This window comes from Xiphophorus couchianus, chromosome 2, assembly GCF_001444195.1.
Source record: "Xiphophorus couchianus chromosome 2, X_couchianus-1.0, whole genome shotgun sequence".
NCBI lineage: Eukaryota > Metazoa > Chordata > Actinopteri > Cyprinodontiformes > Poeciliidae > Xiphophorus > Xiphophorus couchianus.
Window position 1 is genome coordinate 9,878,280 of NC_040229.1, and position 23,956 is coordinate 9,902,235.

Consider the following 23,956-nt stretch of genomic DNA (forward strand, 5'->3'; position numbering starts at 1 on the left):
ATCTTCAGCCAATTATTTCTTTCTTGGCTTAACATTTTCAGTAAACCTTCATGCGCCCTGCAGCCAGAGGCCTTTGAGGAGCTTTAATCAGGATGAAAGGTCATTAAGCAGTGGCTTTATGATAAAACAGAGTCGACTGATTGACTTGAATACAAACAAATCAATGGAGCAGACTAATAACTGGGTAAATTAGGAGCCCTGGGAAAGATAGGTCAGGTCTCATGACAAACATAGAAAGATGTCTGATATTTTGTCAGACTCAATCTAGTGGATTCACAGAACATTTATTCAACTTTATTATGCAAATTAATTGACAAACTTGTTAAAACATCAATTTCAGTAAACCTTTTTTGGTTAGAGGTGTCCTATTATGTCTTTTTGAACAGGTTACCTTAGATGTATGGGCTATAAAAGACTTGATCATTACATTTTCTGCACAAAATCATTAACAGATTGTTATTTCTGTCTTTTCCTTTCAGAAGGATTGTTATTTTAGGGCTTCTTATCACTATAAATCCAAATAAGCTACAGTTGGCCACGCCCCCAAACTCCATGTTTACACTCAGATGTGAAAATGGCTGCAACAGATGTGCAATTATACAACCTTACAACCAACAAGAATACATTAAACATTGAAAAGCTCATACAGCTTTAAAACTAGCTAACCAAACATGCTGGAACTCAGCTTAGGTTGCTAGGTAACGGAACTAGGCTTCCCTCGGGTTGCTAACGGCGCAGTCTCTGCTGATTTGTGACATTACATTTGGAAGGTTTCTTAAACCTTTTCCAGACACCAAAAAACATAAACATATTGGCAAAAACCAGCTGGGTGGGTGTTTTAGTGCTTAGGTTGTTTTTAGAAGCAGTAGAAACCCAAATGGAAGTACAAAAATGAGCAAGATATGAGTTTTGCATAATAGATTCCCATCTGCAACTCAGTGTAAGAAAATTGGCAGCCATTTTTTATCAAAATCCACAAAGTTAGGTTAGCAAAATTAAGCAGTAAAAATTACCAGGAACAGTTGACTTTATAGAGTGTTGGTTACAAATACTTCAAGTTTACTCCAAAAATACACCATTCATTTGAAGAAATAGCCACTATCTGTCAGACTCCCCCGCCACCAGATCCAGCCAACTTCCAGGTTGACAGTTTATTGTTTTCCATTCAGAATTTCAGACATAATACCTCAAGTCTGGTGACGGGATTAAAAAACCTTTGATTTAAGGTATCGTATCCTGCCACCACATACACAGTCAATGACGGTGAGCATGGAGTTGATATTCAACATTTTATGCCTGCCACAGAAATCCAACAAACAGAAGCTGTTTGCACAAACATGCTTTGGCTTGTTTCAGTGTCTGCCTCAGCTGTGACAGTAGTGTAAAACACTTTCCAGAAAGAGTCCAACATTGTTTCAGTGAGGTTTCCGTAGAGCAATAACTTTTGGATGTATGTGTGCTCGCCACCTTCCTCCATCTCTTCTTCTCATCTGTTCTCCAAGGCCTGGCCTTCTCTTTTGGTGGCAATTTACAGCCATCCAGAAAATTAATTCTTTTGGATGCCCACATCACTGCACTCTATCACTCAGCTGCAAGTGATATGTTACCAGGGACAATCCCACAATATCAGCCATAAAACTGCTCACAGGGCCCATATTAATGCAGTGGTGGACCGGTTCCAGCCTTCTGAAGGACAGAGCATGTCTGCGTCTTCAATTTAAGCACTTCTTGGCTCGCTTGCAGAAAACACTTTTTGTATCAATCAAGGCATGATAAAACTGATGACTTTTAGTATTATGTGCAGGAAAGTGAAAAGAGATTTTGCAAACACTTTTACCAAATCAGATGTAAACTGTAGATAACCGTGTTTTCATCTGGGGGTTTTTTTTTATGTGCATGTTGAAGGATCGCATAAAAGAAGGTTGATGGAAATGGCAAAATCTGAAAAAACTTCCTAAAAAAATGTTTGTTACATTCACTTGGATTTTCTGAAAAGGTTTTAATGCATGAAAGGGGAAATGGAAATACAATTGCTGAATAAGTTCTGATTAAGGATGCACTGATCCACTATTTTCACTTTTGATACCGATGCAGATATATGAGGTTTAGCAATGGTTGACACCAATCCAAATTGACTTAAAATGTATCTTGTTTTTCAGAACACAGACATAAATGTACTGAATTACAAATCTATTTGTTAACTCTGCACCAGTAGAGCTCACTTAAATACACAAAGAGCTTCACAAGTTTATCAAATACAACTTTAATTTGTTCAGCCAGTGCAGTTAGGAGTATAACAGCCAATGCAAAATAAACAAAATAAATCAAAATTCTTATCATGATGAGACATTTTTCACCATAAATGAAAAACAATACAATAAAATTCACACACCTAATGGCAACAGGACTAATTAGCATTTTCTTTTTTGGGACATTTCTTAAAATTCACTCAAAACTTGTGTTGCAATTGGATAGAAACCAGGCTTATAACTGAGAGTAACAATTCTCTCACCAAAGTAGAGAGAACTGTGTTTCCATTACAAATGTTTGCAAAACTTTGTTGATATTCAGCTAATGTTAAGAAACACAATTAAAATCAAATGTGAATCGGTTTGTTCACATATGTCATTTAAAAAACATGCTGCGCCATCATCCTCCTACTACTTCCTGTCGTCTTCTTTGTCTTTTCAGCCAGTAGTAACATCCAGTTCTTGATCTTCTGACTCGTCTGATGCAAAAAAAAAGTGTTTCCATTGCAGTTTTGCAAAATAAACCAATTTCTATATCACTAAAAAACCACTAGCGTAAAAATGTTTTATTGAGTATTTTTGAGAAGCATTTCCAGTCAGCTGGAGTGCAAAGGACTGACTTTGATAAGGTCAACTGCAGGGACTCTGATTGCCATACAGTTGTCCAGCTGTCATCAGCAGTTCTGCGGTTTTCACATGCATGCACACACAAGTCCTCAGACAAAAACACAACCCGCGCAAGCCGACACACAAGCTTGACAGTAAAAGTGTGAGTTGGCAGATGGAAAAAGCCAGTAAATCCATTTATTGTGGCAGATATTGTCTAAATGGCAGCTTTAATTTAGCAGAGCTGTCGTGTTGAATTGTTCTCCGTCGGTCGCTCTATAAAATTCTCAGTCTGAAAATTAGATGAAACATTCCAGGAATTTAGCCAAGCCGTTTTTGAGTGTTGTAAAGAGAGTTCAGTAATGAGGTCAAAAAAGAGAGAAAGATTTGTAAGTTGGGTGGCGGTTCTCATCAATCCATGACATGTTAAGCCACATGGACACAGAATAATGAGGTCAGAGCCCGGACGCTTAACCCAAACGTGTAATATAAAGATGAACATTCCACTTTTACACTTCAGTTTTCTGAATAAATTATTAAGTTTTGTTTTCCTCAATTATGTAATTTCAGGGAAAATTACAGAATTGAATGAGTGCTAGTTTTGATACAATAAAAGTACACTGTAAAACATTTATAGGTGGTTTAACTTGAAAATGAAAGTCCACCTGCTGCCTTGAAAATGCAATTTAAGTCAACAAGAAAATTGTTTTGGTTTTAACTCAGAAATTAAAGTTGATTTAACAACAAGAGACAAGTTGTCTAAACATTGTTTTTTTTAACTTCATTAATCTTGAATTGTGAGTTTTAACTTAATGCTGCAATTTAAATCAAATAATTATTTCACAATATGCAAGAAAAAAAAACTGCCCTCACCCAGTTAAAGAGCCACATTTCTCTTTTATTTTACTCACAATATCAAGTTAAAATAAATACTTATTTTACTTTGTAATAATTTAAATTCTTGTTTCAAACTGCAGGAACCAAATTTCTGATCTGATAATGAATTTTATTAAACATCCCAATGAATTCAGCTCAGAAACATTTAGTGTGAACAGGACATTATCCTCAAGCTTTGCTAACTGAGAATTGCATTAAAATGAACATTTGCCTTAATAAAACACAAGAGTCAGATCAATGTAACGCACTTCCATCTCAGGAGACAAAAACATGCCGCTAAGCATTCTGGGAAATAGTTCCCACTCCTGTCTTTTTCTTCTTCCAGTTTTTTAAGTGCTAACCTAAAATCTCTAGTTTATTCAACTCTTGGAGGTTTGACTAAATTAATAAAAAGTTAACACAACTTACTGCTGTAAGTTTATCTTTCACAAACACATTTAGGTTCAAAATCTAAAACTGGATAAGTTTATTTGACTTAAAGAGTAGAAGATAGTAGACACAATTAAAAGCGGCTCAAATGTTTTACAGAGTGGAGACTTGGTTGAAGGTTGACACTAAAGCTGCACATAGATCCAAAATTAACAGAAATATTTGGATCAAAGCACATTAGGTCTGACCAACATCTAAATCCTGTTGAGAACCTGCGACAAGGATTGCAACAAGTTCACATAGCTTAGCAGACGCAGAGTGAGAAAAAAGTGGTTCTGAGTTGTTCTGGTTTTTCTCCATTATTTTCCCTTTGCCGTGGCTCTAGATTAACTAAACTAATAATACCTACATCTCCAGATTTCATTTAGTTAACGGAGTTGTTCGACTACGGCAGTGCAGCTATGGACAACATATAAAAGAATCATCTTTCTGCCCTCCAGCATCGTGCGCATGCGCAAAATTTCCGGCTGTAAACACTAAGATGCGGGGGGGCCTTAGGAGGAAAAGCAAACTTCAATGCAGCTGATGAGCCGCTCTCAGCCTTTCTGGTTTAGCACGGAGCCTAAAGTCATTAACAAATAAGTTTATAACTTCCATGTCTGGAGAAGCAGTTGTAAAGTTACCAGCAAAACCACCCATCTGCACCGCTTTCTTTCTGTTTTATTCTTTTCTTTGTGTGAATTTGACAGCAGACTTACAGGAAATTGACGCAGCCGGTGCCCGGCGGCGGGGCGATCCAGACGAAACTGAAACTGGTGGAGGGCTGATGGCTGACATGAGAGGCCACAACACTGCAGACGAACTGGGTTCCAGCAAACTGCCGATCTGGTATCACACCTGGATCACAACAGAGAAGAAGAAGAGAGATTAATGGAAAGAGCAACAAGGAGATTCATAGGAGATGAAGTTAACCGACTGTACAAACTAAGCAGATCCCGTGTATGAAATTTAAACACTTTGATAATATTTGGTTAGTTTTAAATACCCAATAAACCCAGTTTCTTTGTATTTACTTTCCTTTTCCACCCATCAGTGATGATATTCTACTGTTATTTTTTACCTCACAAGTTTGTTTTTCATCTTTTTAAATTATTTTTACATTTACCGTCTCTTCTCTTTGCTTCTCCCCTCCATCTCTCCCTCTTTTTTCCTCAAAATGCATCTTTACACTTTCCAGTGAGGCGTCGCTCTGTAGCGCCGCTCTTAAAGTGCGTTCTGGTTACTATAATTGCATAATTGGAAAGACATCATGTCAGAATTTTTCCTTTATATGGCAACAGGCAAAGCCAGGACACCAGCAAACGCATCAATCAATCTTCTGACATCCTGAACGGCTGAATAATTTACCGTCCCTAAACGAGACACCAAAGCTGTGCAGCAGAAGTCACAAAAACAACTCAAGTATATATTTCTCAAACTGAAAAACTTTTTTTTAATTCAAATTGTCAGCGTACCTTGGTCCTATGCAAACATAAGCTTATCTAGCAGTTTAGGGTTTCTGATGTAGAAAGAAACAGTATTTTGAAAAAACATCCCCAAGTCTTGAACCTTTTCACATTTTCATCATATTACAACTACAAACATCGGTGCAGGTTATTAGGATCTCATGTGATACACAAACAAAGCAGAGCCTTTAAGTATACAGAAAAAAACATTTTTTTTAAAACATTTTTTTAAATAAAATCCTCAAAAGTGTGACATGTTGCTGTGGGGCAATGCTCTGCAGGGAAACATTTCATTGCGATTGTAGCCACACGTCTTTTTGTGAATGTTGCTAACAGCCTTGCACAACCGGATATTTTAAACTGTTCTTTTTAGCAGCAAAGTTCAAGTTCAGTCAGGTTGGACGTTGGAACAGACATTTTGATTTGCAATATTCCCTTATAGCAAGACAAGACTAGTATTTCTTCATCAATATTAAAGAATTATTGACTTAAAACAATCTCCTATATTGTACTGAAAAGTTTTTATTTTTTTCTTATTTCAGTACTAAGATATTTTCACTAGAAACTAGACAAAGTACTTGGTAAGATTTTGTGTTTTTGCAGTGTGTAACTAAAGATGTTACTCTGCAGTATAGCACAATTATTTACTACTTTGCTTTATTCGCATAAAACCCTATAAGACCAAATCAAATTTAAGGGGTTTAACATGATAAGTGCAAAGGGTGTCAATTACTTTTGCAAGGCTTTTGTACGCTGAAAGCTGCAGTACCTTCTTGTCTTCTTAATAAATTCTCACTTCACTGAAAATGTAATCAGCTGTGATTAATAACACCGAAGCTTTAATATCCTTAGAATCAATGTGCAGATCTATATGCACTGATGGTGTGAGCGTGTGTGTGTCTGAAAGCAAATTTTCTGAAACAGAAATATTTACACCCCCTTTTGGCAGGAATAAAACTAACCTCTCAGTTGAGCATTTATAAACACTCCTAATGTTAGCAGTGTGTTAGTGTGTGAATGTGCTTGTTAATTCCATTGCTTTAAATTTTTGCTCGTGTTTGTGTGCCATGACACAAACAGACCTAGTTATCATTGCTGTTGGCAAACAAACATGCTTGTACATTGCGCACCATGTATTAATTAGGATTTATATTGAATTTTTATGTTTGGAGTTGTTTTTTTTATAATGTAGGGAAAAAAAGAATTAATTTTCAACTGCAAGTCAAAATGAAAAATTAGTGACACAATAACATTTACAACCTTTTCACAGGACATGTGTACATGCAGTGTGTGGTCCTAATGTGTCAGATTTATGAGGTAGAGAGCAAAACCTGCCTTTAACCATGCTAACGAGGTGCTGGAGTGTAATGACAGAATGAGATGTAATCACCCACTAATAGTGCGGCTGTTCTCCATTCACCTTGCCTTCAACCATTAACCCTCTCGGCTTAATGGTTGCAATTTATCGTACGCATAACCCAACACATAAACATTCGAACAAGGGTTAAAGGAACTTTATTAGAGTGAAGTCAGCCTTGGAAGCTGAACTGGAAGTGGTGGATTTTCCACATATGCCACACAGACGATCCAAGACTTAATAAATGAATTATACAGAAACGCAGGTCAAAACCTACCATGTGAGATACTTGCATTATCTTACTGAAGCATCCCTAAAAGAGAAGTTTTACGTTTAAGGTGTTTTACAACATTGGAGTGTACTGAACTGCAAAAAAACCAAATCAGTTATTTTTGGCTAGTTTCTACTGCTTATGTCTCGGTACAATTGAAATAAAACTGACTTGCATGTAATTTTTCATCAATAGCTGCATTTTCATTGACCGTATGACTGCACAAATTGGAATTGGAAAAATAAATTAGCTTGACAGAAACACGCCATTTTCTCCAAAATATCACGTTTTTTGATTAAATGTTTTTGCTAAAAGTTTTTTAGCTTTATCACAATTAGTGTATTTCACAAAATTGCAATGGAAACCCTTTTTTTTGACAACACGAGTCACGAGATCAAAAACCGGATAGGACTACTGATGGAAAAGACACAGAAAACAACAGGAAGTAGGGGTGCACCGATTGCAGTTTTCTGGCCGATTGGTGATTACCAATCTTTTAAAAAACTTAACCTGCTGATTCGGATTTTAGCCGATAGCAATTTCTTTGGTCTGAAATGTTGCTCAATATAGCAAGAAAGTTGTTGAGTTGACAACAGTGAGGCAACTATTGTTAATTGTAAACGTGCAGAATTAACTTGGTGGGCCAGTCTGCCAATCAAACCTTTCTCACCGGAGAGATAAAGAGCACAGTGATTGATAGTTAGACCTTTGCCAAGCAAGATAAGATTGGTGGATAAGATCTGCTTCCATGTAAAAATCGGCCGATCATAGCTCTCCCAAAATTAAGGAAATCGGCACCAAGAAATCGGCCGGCCAATAAATTGGTGCACCCCTAACAGGAAGTGGAAGAGAATTATGGCACGGCATGTTTTTTAATATCACATGAACAAACTTATTCATTTTGATTGTGGGGTTTTTCTTCATTAGCGGAATATCAACAAAGTTTTGCACACATTTGTAATGGAAACTGCTAATGTTTTGTCATTTTCAAATGGCCAACTGTTGTAATACAGATCAGAGAACGTAAGTACACTGTAAAAACCCCAAATCTTACTAAATATTTTTGGTGTAGTTTCTTGTGCAAATGTCTTAGTTTTATCTTATTTCAAGGTAAACTTGGACAATTTTCAACAAGAAACAAGAGCTAAGTTTATGTCATTAATTTCTTAATATTGATGAAGAAGAACTACTGTACATCCACTGGCAAAGTATGTACCTTTACCATGGGAAAAATGTCTTGTGATAAGTTTGTGATATGTTTGTGGAACAAGTAATTTTTCATCAATATTAAGGATTATTGACTTAAAACTAGCTCCTATATTTTGCTTAAAGTTTACTTTTCAGTTACTTTTGTCTTATTTCAAGTCAACTAAGATAGTTGCACTAGAAACTAGACCAAAATTACTTGGAAAGATTTTAATTTTTACAGTATATTGAGTGATTGAAAAGTACCAATGTGGCTGTTGAGTCAAAAAAGGAAATGAAAATTATACGTAAAACATAAAACAGAGAGTAAAATGCACATTTCAGAAGTTCTTCAGAGAAGTAAGCTAAAGGTCTGGTTTCGGGGAAGCAGGGAGCGGTTAGGCAGAGGTGAAGATGAAAAGGCAGCCTGATGCACTTCAGGACACAGCAGCACTGGGACTCGACTCTGCTCATTGAATTTCTATTCCCACATGAAAAATATACCAAGGCATAAAAATGCAAATAACAGTCCCTCTCTCCTTTCATGTCTGAGAGCGGAGAGTTAGAAGAAGAGCAGGAAGAAATCCCCATTATTCAGCGTGATCCAAATCCCAACCGTCCAGAGGAGCAACAAGGTTTAGTGAACTTGGACTGGAGAAAAACCTCCAACATTCCTGGTGCTGTCCAGAGAATAAGCAGAGAAATGCATGAGTTGTTTGGCAACTGTAAAATAAAATCTGTTGCAAAGCCCTCTCCATGCATATCAGCACCTGGGTTGCATCAGCTGAAAACATTTCTCACTCCTTGTTCAAGTTTTCTTAGAATTTAACATTCTCAGCAGCTGAGATGTTTTTTTTAAACTTCCTCTTGATTTATGTTTTGTCAATGTTCTGTCAACTTGGTCAAAATCTATTAGTGATTTAATCAAACAAAAGAAAACTAGATGTATTTTTGCTTTGAAAGCAGTTCCAGATGACAAGCAAACATTAAAATCTCATGAATTTGATTGATTTTGTTGATACACAAAGATAGTCGTAGGCAAAAAAACTGGAGAATCCTTGATCTTATTAAGCAGATTTTACAGCCGTTGTTCACAGCCCACCAACATCTTATGACTCAGGAAAAGTTTGTTTTTGAGTTTAAAGAAAAGCATAAAAAAACGAAATACTTCAAACATCTGAATGCGTTTTCTGTGCAGAGCATGTTGTTCTGAACAGAAATCCTAATTTGACGCAGTGTTTTCCATATAAAGTACTGCATGTGCAGTGAGAAGAAATCAGATCCAAAATCCAGTTCTTCCACTTTCACACAAAGGATAAAGTAGTTCTTCAATAGATCCACAGCCACTTTTGCAAATTGTTCTGCGAACCCAATAATCTGTAGGTTAAACATCTTCCTCTGACTTTTCATTCTCATCGAAAAAGTTGCAACTTCTTCAGGCTAACCAGCTGCTGTGCCAGTTACTCAGCACAGCTAGGTAACCAAAGAGTGAGTGAGTTGCTAGGTAACCAAAGAGTGAGTGAGTTGCTAGGTAACCAAAGAGTGAGTGAGTTAGTTGATTCCACCAACCTTTTAGCTAGCTGTGAGAGGTTGAGTGGCTAAAGCCTTTCTTCTGTCTTCATCCCCCAGAATGCCGTGCGGTTCTGAATCAGAGTTCAGTAAAATTATTGGATATTCTATCAGACGTATTATGTATTGATATTGAGGACATGTCTATCGCAATATACAGTACAGACCAAAAGTTTGGACACACCTTCTCATTGAATTCAATGAGAAAGTGTGTCCAAACTTTTGGTCTGTACTGTATATCATGGATTTATTGTCCAGACCTAGTAGAAGTCTATTTTTCAGAAATTTCTGGGTAGTGTGGACTTTGAAGTTTTCTCTGCCGTTATTAAAAAACAGATTTTTTGTTCCTGAAAATGTAAATTTTCAGAAAGCAAGAACTAATCAGTATCCTGGATACCAAAACATTGAACAAAGACACTTAGGTTGCAACCTACTCTGAGGGAAAGGGAATAGTCTGCTTTTACTTAATCAGATTAGACATTTGTAGCTTGAATCGTGTGTCCAACCGTCCCTTAATGAATTGTTCACAGTAAAGGCTGGTGCTGTAGAGCATTTAGCGTCAGTCAAATACGCAAATGCAAATACAAACACGCTCACACATGTAAACACATGCAAATCTTTCACATGCAGATTGGACACTTATGAGCTGTCAGCAGTGATTAATGACAGGGGAAGATGACCTGCTAACTCCCACAATATAACTCGGCTGAGCTTGTTTTATTAATATGAACCCCCAGCACCCACACACACACACACACACGCCTGCTCACAAACAAACTCAGTCAAAAACACAGGAAATGGGTGTGTTAGCATATTAAATGTCTAACAGTGGATGTAGGAGCATCATTCTGACATGAATCTTTGAAGCTAATTACGTGAATGTTTTTTTAAGTTCCCATAAAAGTGGAGGAGGAAATTGACTGCCCTTTGTTCATGTATATTCAGTCTGACTATTTATCCATAAAAACTAGGTTTTTTTTGGTCTGTTATTTTTATGCATAACTAAAAATGTTAAGAACTGATGTCAAAGCAAGTCATTTTTATTAGTGGTGGATGTTTTAATGCAAACGTCACAAAGTTGTGTAGTAAAAAAAAAAAAACAACACTGCAAAAACACAATCTTACCAAATATTTTTTACTGTAGTTTCTGGTGCAAATATCTCAGTACAAATGAAATAAGACTCTAACTTTTTAGAAAGATATGGGAGCTTGTTTTTAAGTAAATAATTTGTTAATATTGATAAAAAAGTGCCAGTTCAACTGGCATATTATTTCACTTATGGGTAAAATGTCTTATTATACAAACAAAAAAAACTGTCAGTGGAAAAAGTAGTTTTCCACTATCAATATTAAATTAAATTAAGCTCCTATTCTTGCTGAAAAGTTACTTGCAAGATCGCTTTTTCTTATTTCAAGTATTCTAAGATATCTGCATTGGAAGCTAAACTAAAAATACATACAAATAAATTTTTGTGCTATTGCTGCGAAAGAGAAAATGAAGCCTTAAAATGTGTGCTTTTTAAAAAAATATCAACATTTTACTTGCAGTCTAATAGACTTTGAGGAGAAAAGCTCTAAAACAAGTCAAATACATGGAGCGAGAAATCTCCTCGGTGCAGCAGATGGGCACTTGGTGGCTCAACCTGGCAGCAGCTGATCACTGTAGGACCAGCATGCTCTAACTGGCAATACAGCGAACATTTCTGCTTTATGGTGTGAGGATTCAAAGGGCAACTTATTTAAACTTATGAGCACAGTTACCAAATCCATGCGCACCATTTGACATCTGGTGAGCAGCAAATAGCTGCTTTATTTTCCTCTGAATCCATAAAATGTCCTTTAACTTTGTCTGGCTTGAGGGGCAATGGGAAGCCACCAGTCTGAGAGAACCATCTGTGTTTGGCTGGACTATATCAATGCCTGCTAAATGGTTTTTAAAATGCTTTCAAGATCATTGTGAAATATATCTTTATTAACAGAGCTCTGTGTGACAGGAAAGCACGTGATAAAATCAATGTATGCTTCGAGAGACAAGAAGAGTCTGGTTGTTTGTTCCTTCCTTTAAGCTAAAAGTAAATTAGTGAACTTATCTGGCTTTACTTTAGAGAATTAATTGAATATGTTATACAATCTTAATGAAATTGCAACATTCCTGCAGAATAACACTGATAATACTGTAAACACAAGGCCTGATATGCTAACACAAACACAGAAAGGAAAACAATCAGAACGACACTACCATGGCAGATTTCTTGGAGCGAAGGCCCACAATGCAGTTTAATCTAGTTACTTATATTGGATTCAACAGAGAAAAGTGTAGATTATTTTTAAAAGATGAGGGTCATAAAAATACACTGCAAAAACACAAAATCTTACCAAGTAATTTTGGTCTAGTTTCTAGTCAAATATCTTACTTCACTTGAATTAAGACAAAACTAACTTCCAAGTAACTGTTAAGCAAGATTTAAGAGCTTGTTCCACATAATTAATTCCTTAATATTGATTAAACTGTACTGACTGCACAGGCAGATTATTTCCCTTATAACAAGACATTTTCCCCATGTGATAAGTGAAATAATCTGTTAGTGGAACTAGTACTTTATCATGAACTTAAGAAATTATTGACTTAAAACAAGCTTCTACATCTTGTTTAGAAATTACTTGTAAGTTAGTTTAGCCTTATTTCAAGTATTCTAAGATATCTGCACTGGAAACTAGACCAAAAATACTTGGTAAGATTTTGTTTTTTGCAGTGCTACCTCACCTTGCCTCATATGCAAATATTTTGGTTCACTTGAAGTAAGATAAAACTAACTTACAAGTAACTTTTCAACAAAATATAGGAGCTTGTTTTAAGTGAATAATTCCTTAATGTTGCTGAAAACCTGTTCTACCAACAGATTATTTTACTTATAACATGGGAAACATTTCTTGTTATATGTGAAATAATCTGCCAGTGGAACTAGAACTTTACCATCAATATTAAGGAGTTATTGATGTAAAACAAGTCAATATTTTGCTTAAAAGTTACTTATAAGTTAGTTTTGTCTTATTTCAAGTGTGCTAAGATATCTGCACTGGAAACTAGACCAAAAATACTTGGTAAGAATTTGCATTTTTGCATTGTAAAATGGTAGAGAATCCTCTTTCCTCCAGGATGTTGAGTTTATGCTGTGTATGTTGTCTCACACCGGCAGATAATAGCCGAATAACCAGATCCATTCCATAATTTTCCAGTTTAGACCTAAAAAGTACAACACCCTAAATAATTTGGAACACAAGAAGCCTAATATAGGATCATATCCCATGCAGCAATTCTTAATACCTGTCATAAACTAACTGGACCATTAACATGTGGTATTAAAAGCCAGTGAATATATGGGAATCTGTCAAGGCGAGAATAATGGCTCTGTCAACATGTTTCAAGAGAAGGCCACACAAAGGAGACATAAATGATACATCACAACAGTACTGACAGCCTGAGCAGGGACCCCCATACGCTTTGTGCTTGCTGAATGTTCCCATGCAACGTGTGTTGCTGCGCGCCTCACATTGCGTTGCATTCACTCCTTCCTTCCAGCGCCGTCTGCAGCTGGTCAGCCGGACGACTGCGGGGGCTCGCAGCGCATGACAACCCCGCTCTGAGCCGCCATTGACCAAAAAAGGGGATCCATCTCAGGAATTGCCAATCACGCTACCATGGAGACGGGTTGGAAACTTTGCGTTGATGGCAGGGGTCTGGCAACGAGCTGCCAGGAGGAAGCTGTGTGTTAATATGGGTGGCAAAAGATGCCAGTAGTCCGAGAGAAGTGGAGTGAGAAACTATGTGGGAAAATGAAAGGATGTTTGCCACATGAATGGATTAAAGAACTGGCATTAAAGGATCGTGTAATGTTTAATGGATGGTGCTTTAAATTCAAGTGCATTGGCACTTTGGAGAATTTCTATTAAACTGAGGGACATTTGAGATGGTATTACCCCAGAGTTTAAAAATAATCAGTTGCCCGTTACTGTTAACCAATCTTCAAAATGAAAGACAACAAAACAAGCCATTCGAGGAAGGAATGTGTTTTGATCTTCATAAGTCATTAAAGTGATACAAGTGAAAAGAAAAAATGGCAATAAACCAGAGGTCTGCCAACTTTACAAACCAAAGAGCCGTTTTTGCCCCAAGTCCTGCTAAATAAAACTAGTTTAGACCCACAAATGCTACTTAACCTTTCGCAAAGGGACAACTTGAAACTTTTTAATGCATATTTACTATTGACCCTGTACAACTACGTCACTTAATCATTCATAGAGCCATGACAAAGTCGGAAGTGAGGAACAGGCCTTGAACAGAGCAACTGAAGTTATTTCCCCAAGTTGTTTTTGCTAGTTTATTCTACTTGTTAGCATCGAGCTAATTTGTCTGTGAACGTAACACACCTGGTTGGGGCTCATAGATGACGGTATTTATAAAAGTTGGAAACAGCTAGCTTAGAAACCGACCCGTACCTCCTCCCTCCTGACGTGTTGATCAAATTACCGACTTTCCCTGAATTCACACCACATGATTTAAGTCACTATATCATAAACAGCGTTTCCGCTTAAACCGGAGCAGCCTTAAAAACGTACAAAAGACGAGATGCTAACCAGTTTTTTTTATACATGCTAGGCTACATGACGGTGCGACATTGTCTCCATGGTTACCAGTGGTTAGACGCCTACCTTCTCCATAATGCAATAATTAAAATCTTTCTAGTCATATTTACTCATAACACAATACGAATATTGATACATTGTCTTTTGATATTTATAGAAAATAATTTAAACAAAAAAAGCACTTAGTTTTTAATGTAATGACTAGACAAACAGAAATATTAGTCATACTAAGGCCATTCTGTTGTGAAAATAGATGCAGCATTTACAGGTTTGCAAAAGCAAAATGCTAAAATCTGCATTTCTTATATACATTTTTAAAAACATTTTATTGGTTCGGCACTTTGTTAGCCAAATTATTAAGAGCCATTTTGGAAACTCCAAAGAACCACTTGCAGCTCTGGAGCCACAGGTTGAAGACTTCCTTCTGCAAACCTCACACCAAACAAAATCCAGGAAATCATCTAAATTATAGGGGGTGAATAAAATGCAGCGCAGTCCTACATAAAACAGCAAAAATGATATGCATAAAGGTGACAGAAAACTTGCTCAAGAGTTTTCCTGTTCAAGATAAATTTCTATCTAATTTTTGTGTGCTTCAGTTTCTAATGTTGCCATGGGCAACTGCCCATATGGTCCATATCAAAAACTGCATCTGTGCCAAAGCACACCTTTTAGATTTAAACCACATTTTTGAAAGGAATGCCAGGAGAAAATTGTTTTCATACTGCAAAAACACAAAATCTTACCATGTATTTCTGTTTAGTTTCTGGTGCAAATATCTAGTAACTTTACAGCAAGATACGGGAGCTTGTTTTAAGTCAATAATTCCTTAATATTGGTTTAAAAATATGAGTTCCACTGGTAGATCATTTAACTTATAACATGTTAAAAAAAAAGTGAAATAATGTGGCAGTAGAACTAAGACTTTTTACATAAATATTAAGGAATTATTGACTTTAAACAAGCTCATATATCTTGCTGAAAAGTTAATTCTAAGTTAGTTTTGTCTTAATTCAAGTGTGCTAAGATATTTGCACTAGAAACTAAGTAAGAATTTGTGTTTTTACAGTGCATATCTACCATCAGAAGGATAGATAGATAGATAGATAGATAGATAGATAGATAGATAGATAGATAGATAGATAGATAGATAGATAGATAGATAGATAGATAGATAGATAGATAGATAGATAGATAGATAGATAGATAGATGTAACATTTATGCAACCATTGACAGTAGTTTTTTTCAGATGAAACTAAGATAAAAAAATTTTTTTGGCAACAATCACTCCAGATGGTTCTTGTGCAGAAAAATGATGAATACATTGGAAAACATTTCACATGCATATACAAACTCAAAATTTGAATTTTCATGCTGTTTTGAAGAAACAGATGCATTCATCCATCCTCTTACACCCTTGACCGTAGAGGGGTCGGGAGGTGCTGATCTATCTCCAGCTAATGTTCCGGGCGAGAGGCGGGGTCACCCTGGACAGGTCGCCAGTCTGTCGCAGGGCAACACAGAGACATACAGGACAAACAACTATGCACACACACACTCACACCTAGGGAGAATTTAGAGAGACCAATTAACCTGACAGTCATGTTTTTGGACTGTGGGAGGAAGCCGGAGTACCCGGAGATAACCCATGCATGCACAGGGAGAACATGCAAACCCCGTGCAGAAAGACCCCAGGACGGGAATTGAACCCAGGAGCCGGGACCTTCTTGCTGCAAGGCAACAGTGCTATCAACTGCGCCACTATGCAGCCCATTCAGATGCCAATATGCATAAAAGTGAAAGATGTTTATATTCATCCTAAGTTTGACTATAAGTGACTTAAACCAGCACATAACTTAACGTAAAAAAAAAAAAAACATGAAATCCTCAACTGAAATTTTAATTGTGCTTTTAGGCTTTCATAAAACTAGAATTAGGCAAGAGATCAAGCAGAACGTTTATTATATAAATGCTGAAGGTGAAGCATTGCTGAAAGGCGTGATTGCAGAAACATTTCTAAAACTGCTGAGTGAGGCCTGGGAGAAGGGCCCACTGGCCAGCTTCGTGCCTGAAGACAAGCTGATGAAATTGGGCGGCAAAGTCAAAAAACAAATCTTTCCCATCCCTGACATCCTCCAGTTCTTCTTGAGCAAGAGTTTCTTTCTCTCATTCTCCATCCATACATCAATCCGAGAGCGAGGCCCGTGAGCAGCTGCGTCCTGTGGGTGTGTGTCATTGTGGCTTGGCAGGCGCGCAGCCACAGCTTTACCGGCAGGCGCCTTGGCTAATTTGATTTTTAATTCAACAGGACTCCTCAGCTAATAGTTTGAGTTTCAGATTAATTAATCTGATATGACTTGTGCTAATTTCTTCCACCCGCTACCCTGCTCTCCACCCATCGATGCAGCAAACAAACAAACTGCGTATGAAAGACAGAGACCTGAGGCGACAGGTGAGGAGTCAGTGGAAAGCCCTGGGAAAGCGTCGTACAATGGCTGTGAAGGATGTGTACACCCATTGTGCGCGTTTCTGAATGTGTTTATGACAAGGGTTGGAGTTGCGCCTGGTCTGACCGAGAGGCGCTGGGAGGCAGCAGAATAATCACGGCGACAGACCGGCTCTCATAAGGAGGGAAAAACAAGGAGAAGGTCAGAAACTTTCCTCTGCCAGAATATGGGTCAGAGTGGATCTGGGTGAGTTTTGAGAAACTCTCCACTACAAGATGATAGTTTAAATTCAGAGAGGGATTTATTTAAACTGTTTTTGTTTATTTGATCATTTTTAGTCATCTCTTTCTCTAAGGGCTATTGCTTACAACCGATAAAATTAAAAATTCTGTTTTTTGGAAAACCATTACAAAATAATAAAAAATATTTTTAAAGGCGACCTATTATGCTGAATTGAACAGGTTAGAATCGGTCTATGGGTTACACAAAACATGTTCTTTAAATTTTTTGCACAAACTCATTCATAGATATGGTTATGTATATTTTAAGGTCCAATCAGAATGAGCTGTTTTAGAGTCTTGTTACTTTAAGGCCCAATAAGCTGCTGTTGACCACTCCCATCACCTCTACGTTTACACTCACGTAAAAATGGCTCCAAAACATGCACAATTACACAACTCTGCATCTTTGAAAAGCAGAAGTGGAGCTTCCTGCACAACTAACAAGAAACCAGCAGGTGGTTTCTGGACAGTAAGTCAACATCATAACACTTGTCTTTCCCAGCAGCCATTGTACAGCGCATACAGTGGGAAAATCAGCTGACCAAATGTTCTGGAAGCTCAAGGTGGGCTGCTATGTAACATGACAGTGCTCTTCAGATGGTACTTACCAACTGGGAGGATTTTGAAACTGTTAATTTCAAAAATTAACTTATTGCTAAAAAATTATTATTTTTTTAAATAGCTGGGTGCTTAGCTGTTTTGGAAGCAGCAGAGACCCACATGGAAGTATAAAAATGTCCAAAAAGTTTGGAGGTAAGAAAAAGTCTGATGAAAAAAAGTTTCATTCCCTTAAGGGAAAACATGAATCAACAAAAGATCAATAAAAAAATAAAACAGGAAGTTGCTTTAATAACTTAACACTGTCTTTTTTTCTTCTTAGCCAAGATAAATTAGCAACTTTATCTCACTTTTTTCTTTCACACAACTTTCATGTGGCCTACCTTCAATGTGTCCATGTCAATTACATTTCTTCCTTACTGATATAATGTAATATTCTGATATTTTCTGATTAACAAAATTTCATAATTACTACTTATTAATGATCAAAATGACCAAAAATGCATTAATTTCTATGCACTTTCCTGTCTTGGTACTAAATGGCAGATCAGGTTCAACACAGAAACTTTAGAAAAAGGAACAATCAGGGACTTAAGGTAAGAAATCCTCCTGCGAACAGAATCACGGAGCACTTAAACTGTTTAAAAGTGGGTAGCCTTAAGAGAGCAGCTCAGTTGGCAAGCACAAATTTGTAAAATCACACGTACGGTTTGCCTCAGGAACCCACACACTTGCAAGGTGCCTGTGGAAGCACAGAATTTAAAAAGTTTTACATCACCAAACAACAAAGACCCATTTCAAAGTCAGCTTCCCTCAGTGTTGAAATGATGCAAACCCACTGGTGTTCACAGAAATGTGTCGAAACGGGCAGCGTTTTCAGTCGATGCTCTCCCCGTCTTTCTTCCATCCGTATTTCTCTCCCGTTCTCTTTGACATATAACCAGCCTCTCCGCATGGTTAAAAAATAACTTAGCTCTGCTCGAAAGAGACCACACATGGGAGAAACAACCTACGCCTGCTGCTCTCTCCTGCAGCATAAAATAAAAATAAAAAAAGTGCCCAACAGCTCACACGCTGCTTTGAAATCTCTATCACAGTGAGTTTGGCTCCCGCCTTCCTGTTTCTGCTTTCTCAGTTACCCTGAACCTCCTTACCATACATTTAGATGCAAAAAAATACAGCAAGGAAAGGACAAAGCCCAGCATGAGCATACAAATTTATGTGGGGTCAAAGCTTTAAAAATGCATAAAAAAACACCAACATTCACACACACATGCTGTCTTACCAAGTTTCCAGTGCAAATATCTTTATTCACTTGAAATAACCTAACTTAACAGTAACTTTTCAGCAAGATATAAAAGCTTTATTCATATAAATAAGTCCTTTATATTGATAATTCCACTGGAAGTTTTTTTCCCACTTATAACAATGCATTTTTCCCATGATATAAATGAATACATTTGCCAGTGGAACTAGTATGTTTGAGTCAGTATAAAGGAATTATTTATCTAAAACAAGCATCTTTGCTAAAACGTTACTTGTAGGTTAGGTTTGTGTTATTTCAAGTGTATTAAGGTATTTGCACAAGAAACAAGACAAAATACTTGGTAAGATTTTGTGTTTTTTCAGTGTAGGGTTATCATAAACTTCCAAGTTTTCTTCCAGAATTTCTCTCAATTCAGCTTCATTCATCGTCTTTTGAACTTCCACTACAGAGGAAATGGGGCTAAACATAAAGGCGCACCACACTTTACAGATTTTTATTTACAAAAGCATCTTTAAAACTATATTTTCTTCTACTTTAAAATGATGCACCACTTTGTTTTCTAAAAAACTTGTATTTGTGGTTGTAATGTACAAAAATGTGAAATGTTCTACAGTCCACTGACAGATCTGAATATGAGCAGGTCTAAAGAAGGTAGAGGAACAGAATGAAGGAATTTCATTTCAGAAAAAAACATAAACAGAGAGCAGTACCGGTTTCTACCAGGTCTATTTTACAATCACATGACATAGAAAACTTCAGCAGTTAGGATGTCTGATGAAGTACTGCAGTGTGACTTAAAGGGGGCGAATTATGCAAAATCCACATGTAGCACGTTTTTGTATTTTCATTTGTATTTCTACTGCTTAAAAAACACCCAGCCGTTTTGGGAATAAGTTATTATTTTAAAAGGGTTTTAAACCCGTTTTTAAAATCTCCCAATTGTTAAGACACAAATCAGCAGGCACCGCCCGTTACCTAGCAACCCCGGCAAAGCCTAGCCCGTTACCTAGCAACCCAAGCTGAGCTCCAGCATGTTTGGCGAGTTGGTTTTACCGATGTACAACGGCTGCTGGAAAAGACAAGTGTTTTGTTGTTGACTTAACATCCAGAAACCTCTTGCTGCATTCTTGTTGGTTGTACAGGAGGCTCCACTTCTGCTTTTCAAAGATGTACGGTTGTATCATTGCGGATCTGTTGGTACCAATGTTCATCTGTGAGTGTAAAAGGGGAGTAGGAGGCTTGGACAGTAGAAGCTTATTTGAATTAAAGTGACAGGAGGCTCTAAAACAACTCAAACTAGGCAGAACTGAGCAGATTAAAATATGATTATCTAAGAATGAGTTTGTTCAAAAAATTTAATGAACAAGTTTTGCATGTAGCCCACTGACCTATCGTAAACTGTTCAAGGAAGCATAATAGATCACATTTAAATAATTTTCAAAACATTTTAGCTTCCAGTAATAGGACTTTTTTTATTTCTAATGAGGCTGTACACATTGAGATAATCTACTGCTGATTACTTAGTGATGCATAATTATCTGAGCAGTCCTCTGGACTCTGACAGAACACAAATGTTTAGCCACCTGTTAGCAGCCTGCAGGCCTTGGGGACGGGGGTGCTAAGCAACAAGAAGGACAGAACAGCAGCTCATCTGGACGAGAGGGATGGGGAAATCCTCTGCCAGCAAAAGAGCCGTTATTTACAACAAGCCGACCCAACAGATCTCGGAGTCTGATCCAACGCCGTGCCACAGAGGACACAAATCACCTCCCATACATAACCCTGGCCCTGACAACCCATTTCATCTCAGGCGCTAATGAATTCATCATCGGGAAGGATCTGCCTTTGGTGCCCATATACCCAGAAGAGAAGGAATGATGGATCAGATCAGTTATCATCCTCATCTTCAATATCACTGTGGCTGCCACACTACAAAATCTTACCAAGTATTTTTGGTCAAGTTTGTAGTGAAAATATCTTTTGTCTTACAAAATAAGTTTTGTCTTTTTTCAAGCACACTTGAAATAGACAAAAATAGTAACTTTTCAGCAAATTATAGGAGCTTGTTGAAGTCAATAATTCCTCAATGTTGCTGACAAAGTGTTTATTCCACTGGCAGATTATCTCATTTTTAACATGCGATAAATGTTTTATTATAAGTGAAATACTCTGTCAGTGGATCTAGTACTTTTCCATCAATATTAAAGGTTCAGTATTACATATTTTACAGCCACATAGTGCCATTTTACAGCACAAATACTGTAAGTAACAATATTACCTTCCGCTGTTATAAAAATGCTAAACATTACAACTTAAAGGAAATTTGACTTCGTAATTTAACACTCTGTCTCTTTAAAAAAAACTCCTGCTCTTTCTGAATCTCCGCCTTCAGAAAGTCATCACAACGTACATGGCTCCTCTTTAACCCTGTAGCAACGTTTATCCCAGCGTTGCACTGAGTAATAGCTGCTATAATGAATTCAGCAGATCCTCAGTTCCACCAGGTGTCTGCTAATTGCTGCTGGCTAGTTTGAAGGAGCTCAGTGGGGGAGGAGTTTCGTCCTTGAAGGCGGGGCTAGGTCCAATCAGGTGTCTTGAACAGTTGAATAATGGTTGCCATGGCGATCAAATGATTTCTCAAACATGCATGAAAGAATCAAAGCAACACTCCAGGAAGGAATCACATTACAACATGACGTAAAGCTAAAAAAGTCCATTTTGCATTATGCTGGAGTTATTGCCGAAAGCAAGCTCCTATATGTTGCTGAAAAGTTACTTGTAAGTTAGTTGTGTCAAACTTCAAGCAGACTAAGATGGTCTAAAAACTAGACCACAAATACTTGGTAAAATCTTGTGTTTTTGCAGTGCAGCACTACCTCCCCTCCACTGAGCCCAAAGTTTTGCAGCAACAGTTTGTGACTCTCAGGCGACCTTGACGATGTCGCTACAAGGTAAACGCTTCACAAATGTGCATCCCATGTATGACGGCGAGTGAAAGTGTGGAATACGAATGTGTCGGCGTATGAATGGATAAGTCGGAAAGAGCGAGAGCTCTCGTGGCTGCAGGAAAGAGTAAGCGTGCGTATCTCTGCGCTGGTATGAAGGAGTGTAAGCGGCACAGTCAGGGAGCTGTCAGAGGAGAGCCAGGGTGCAAGCTGATCACAGGGCTGCACTGCGTTTGATGTCTCTCAGGGACTGACAGCTTCTCTCCCCATGGGAGCCCCTTTTTCCTCACCCCTTCTTTGCTCCGTGCACCACCTCTTTTCTCTTGTATCATTCTTTTTTATCCTGCGCTCTTTCCATACACGGTATAGCTCCTCACTCTGCGTCCTCATCAAGCTGATTGAGAAGAAGGAGGGCTACGCGGAAGCACAATCTCCTGGGACTGTTCGAGGAAACACATAGAATTTCAAAACAAGGCTTTGTTCTGCAGGAAACACCTGAGAGTATGTCTCTGTAAATACTGACATGATGAGCTGCCATTTCTCATATACTGACATTTCGGCTGACACTCCATCCAGCCTGGTGGCGGGGAGGTGACGGCAGCTAACCTTCAGCCTTGAGATGGATGAATGTGTAGATATTTACAACCTAAACGTGCGCATATTACAGAGGACCAATTTCATAATTTGAGGGTTTTTCCCCCCCTTTTTTAGAACAAAATCCCACAGGTTTTAGAAGTTAATGAATCACTCTACTTCGCAAAAACACAAAATATTTTAGTCTAGTTTCTTTTTTAAACCTCTCCAGGGGGTCTTTTGTGGGCTCTAGTGTCCCTTATATAAAAGTAGGCTGACAAGAAAGGGGGAAGGAGAGGGGGGAAGACATGCGGCAAATATCGTCGGGTCCGGGAGTCGAACCCGCGACGGCCGCGTCAAGGACTCAAGGCCTCCAAACATGGATTGCGCTAACCACTACGCCACCACAGCACGCCTTTGTCTAGTTTCTAATGCAAATATCTCAGTACTCTTGAAATAAGACAAAACTAACTTACAAGTAACTTTTCAGCATGATATAGAAGTTTTCTTAAGTAAATTTCTTAATACTTGGTTTTAAGAGAAAACCAAGCTCCACTTACAAAGCATTTTTCCCGTGTTATAAGTGAAATAATCTGTTGTCATCAATGTTAAGAAATTTACTTAAACAAATTTCTATTACTTCCAGAAAAGTTACTTGTAAATCAGTTTTGTCTCATGTCAAGTGTACTAAAACATTTAAACTGAAAACTAGAATAAAACCCGATGGTATGATTTTGTGTTTTTGCAGTGTATCAATTATCTCACCTCTTAAATTCCAACGTTTCCATCAGAAACTAAGTTTCCAAGAAATTCTGGCTTCCTAAGTTGCAGCCTTGAAGTGTAAAAATATTTGTGCAGTTTTAGGGGTGATAACCCACGACTGGTAAGGTTACTAAATAAAATCCCAAATGTTCATGCTCCAGTTCTGCTCCAAACTCAACTGATTATTTGATTGACAGAAAAAATAATTTGCCCACTTTGCAGCCTGAAGTACATCACTGTTTACAGAGCTGATGACATTAAATCTGTCTAAATAATGACGGGGAAAAAAAAGACTCAGTTTAACAAAATATATCTTAGAGGCATTTTCATTTCTGGCATAAAAATTTGCAAAGTATTTGTGTCTAATTTCTACAGCAAATATCTTAATACATTTGAAATAAGACAAAACTAACTTACGAGTAGCTTTCAGCAAGACAAAGGAGCTTGTTTTCAGTCAATTTCTTTATGTT

General features: G+C 37.6%; 1 protein-coding gene across 7 annotated transcripts in view; it reads right to left on the minus strand.

Annotated features, from left to right (window-relative positions):
* The window catches only part of reln (reelin), a 166,753-nt gene that overhangs the window by 95,661 nt on the left and 47,136 nt on the right, over positions 1–23,956 (minus strand). For all 7 annotated transcript variants that reach the window (XM_028041893.1, XM_028041884.1, XM_028041864.1 and 4 more), the window contains exon 3: positions 4,880–5,018. In XM_028041893.1, coding sequence (XP_027897694.1) covers positions 4,880–5,018 — 139 coding nt within the window. The remainder of the gene's footprint in view (positions 1–4,879; positions 5,019–23,956) is intronic.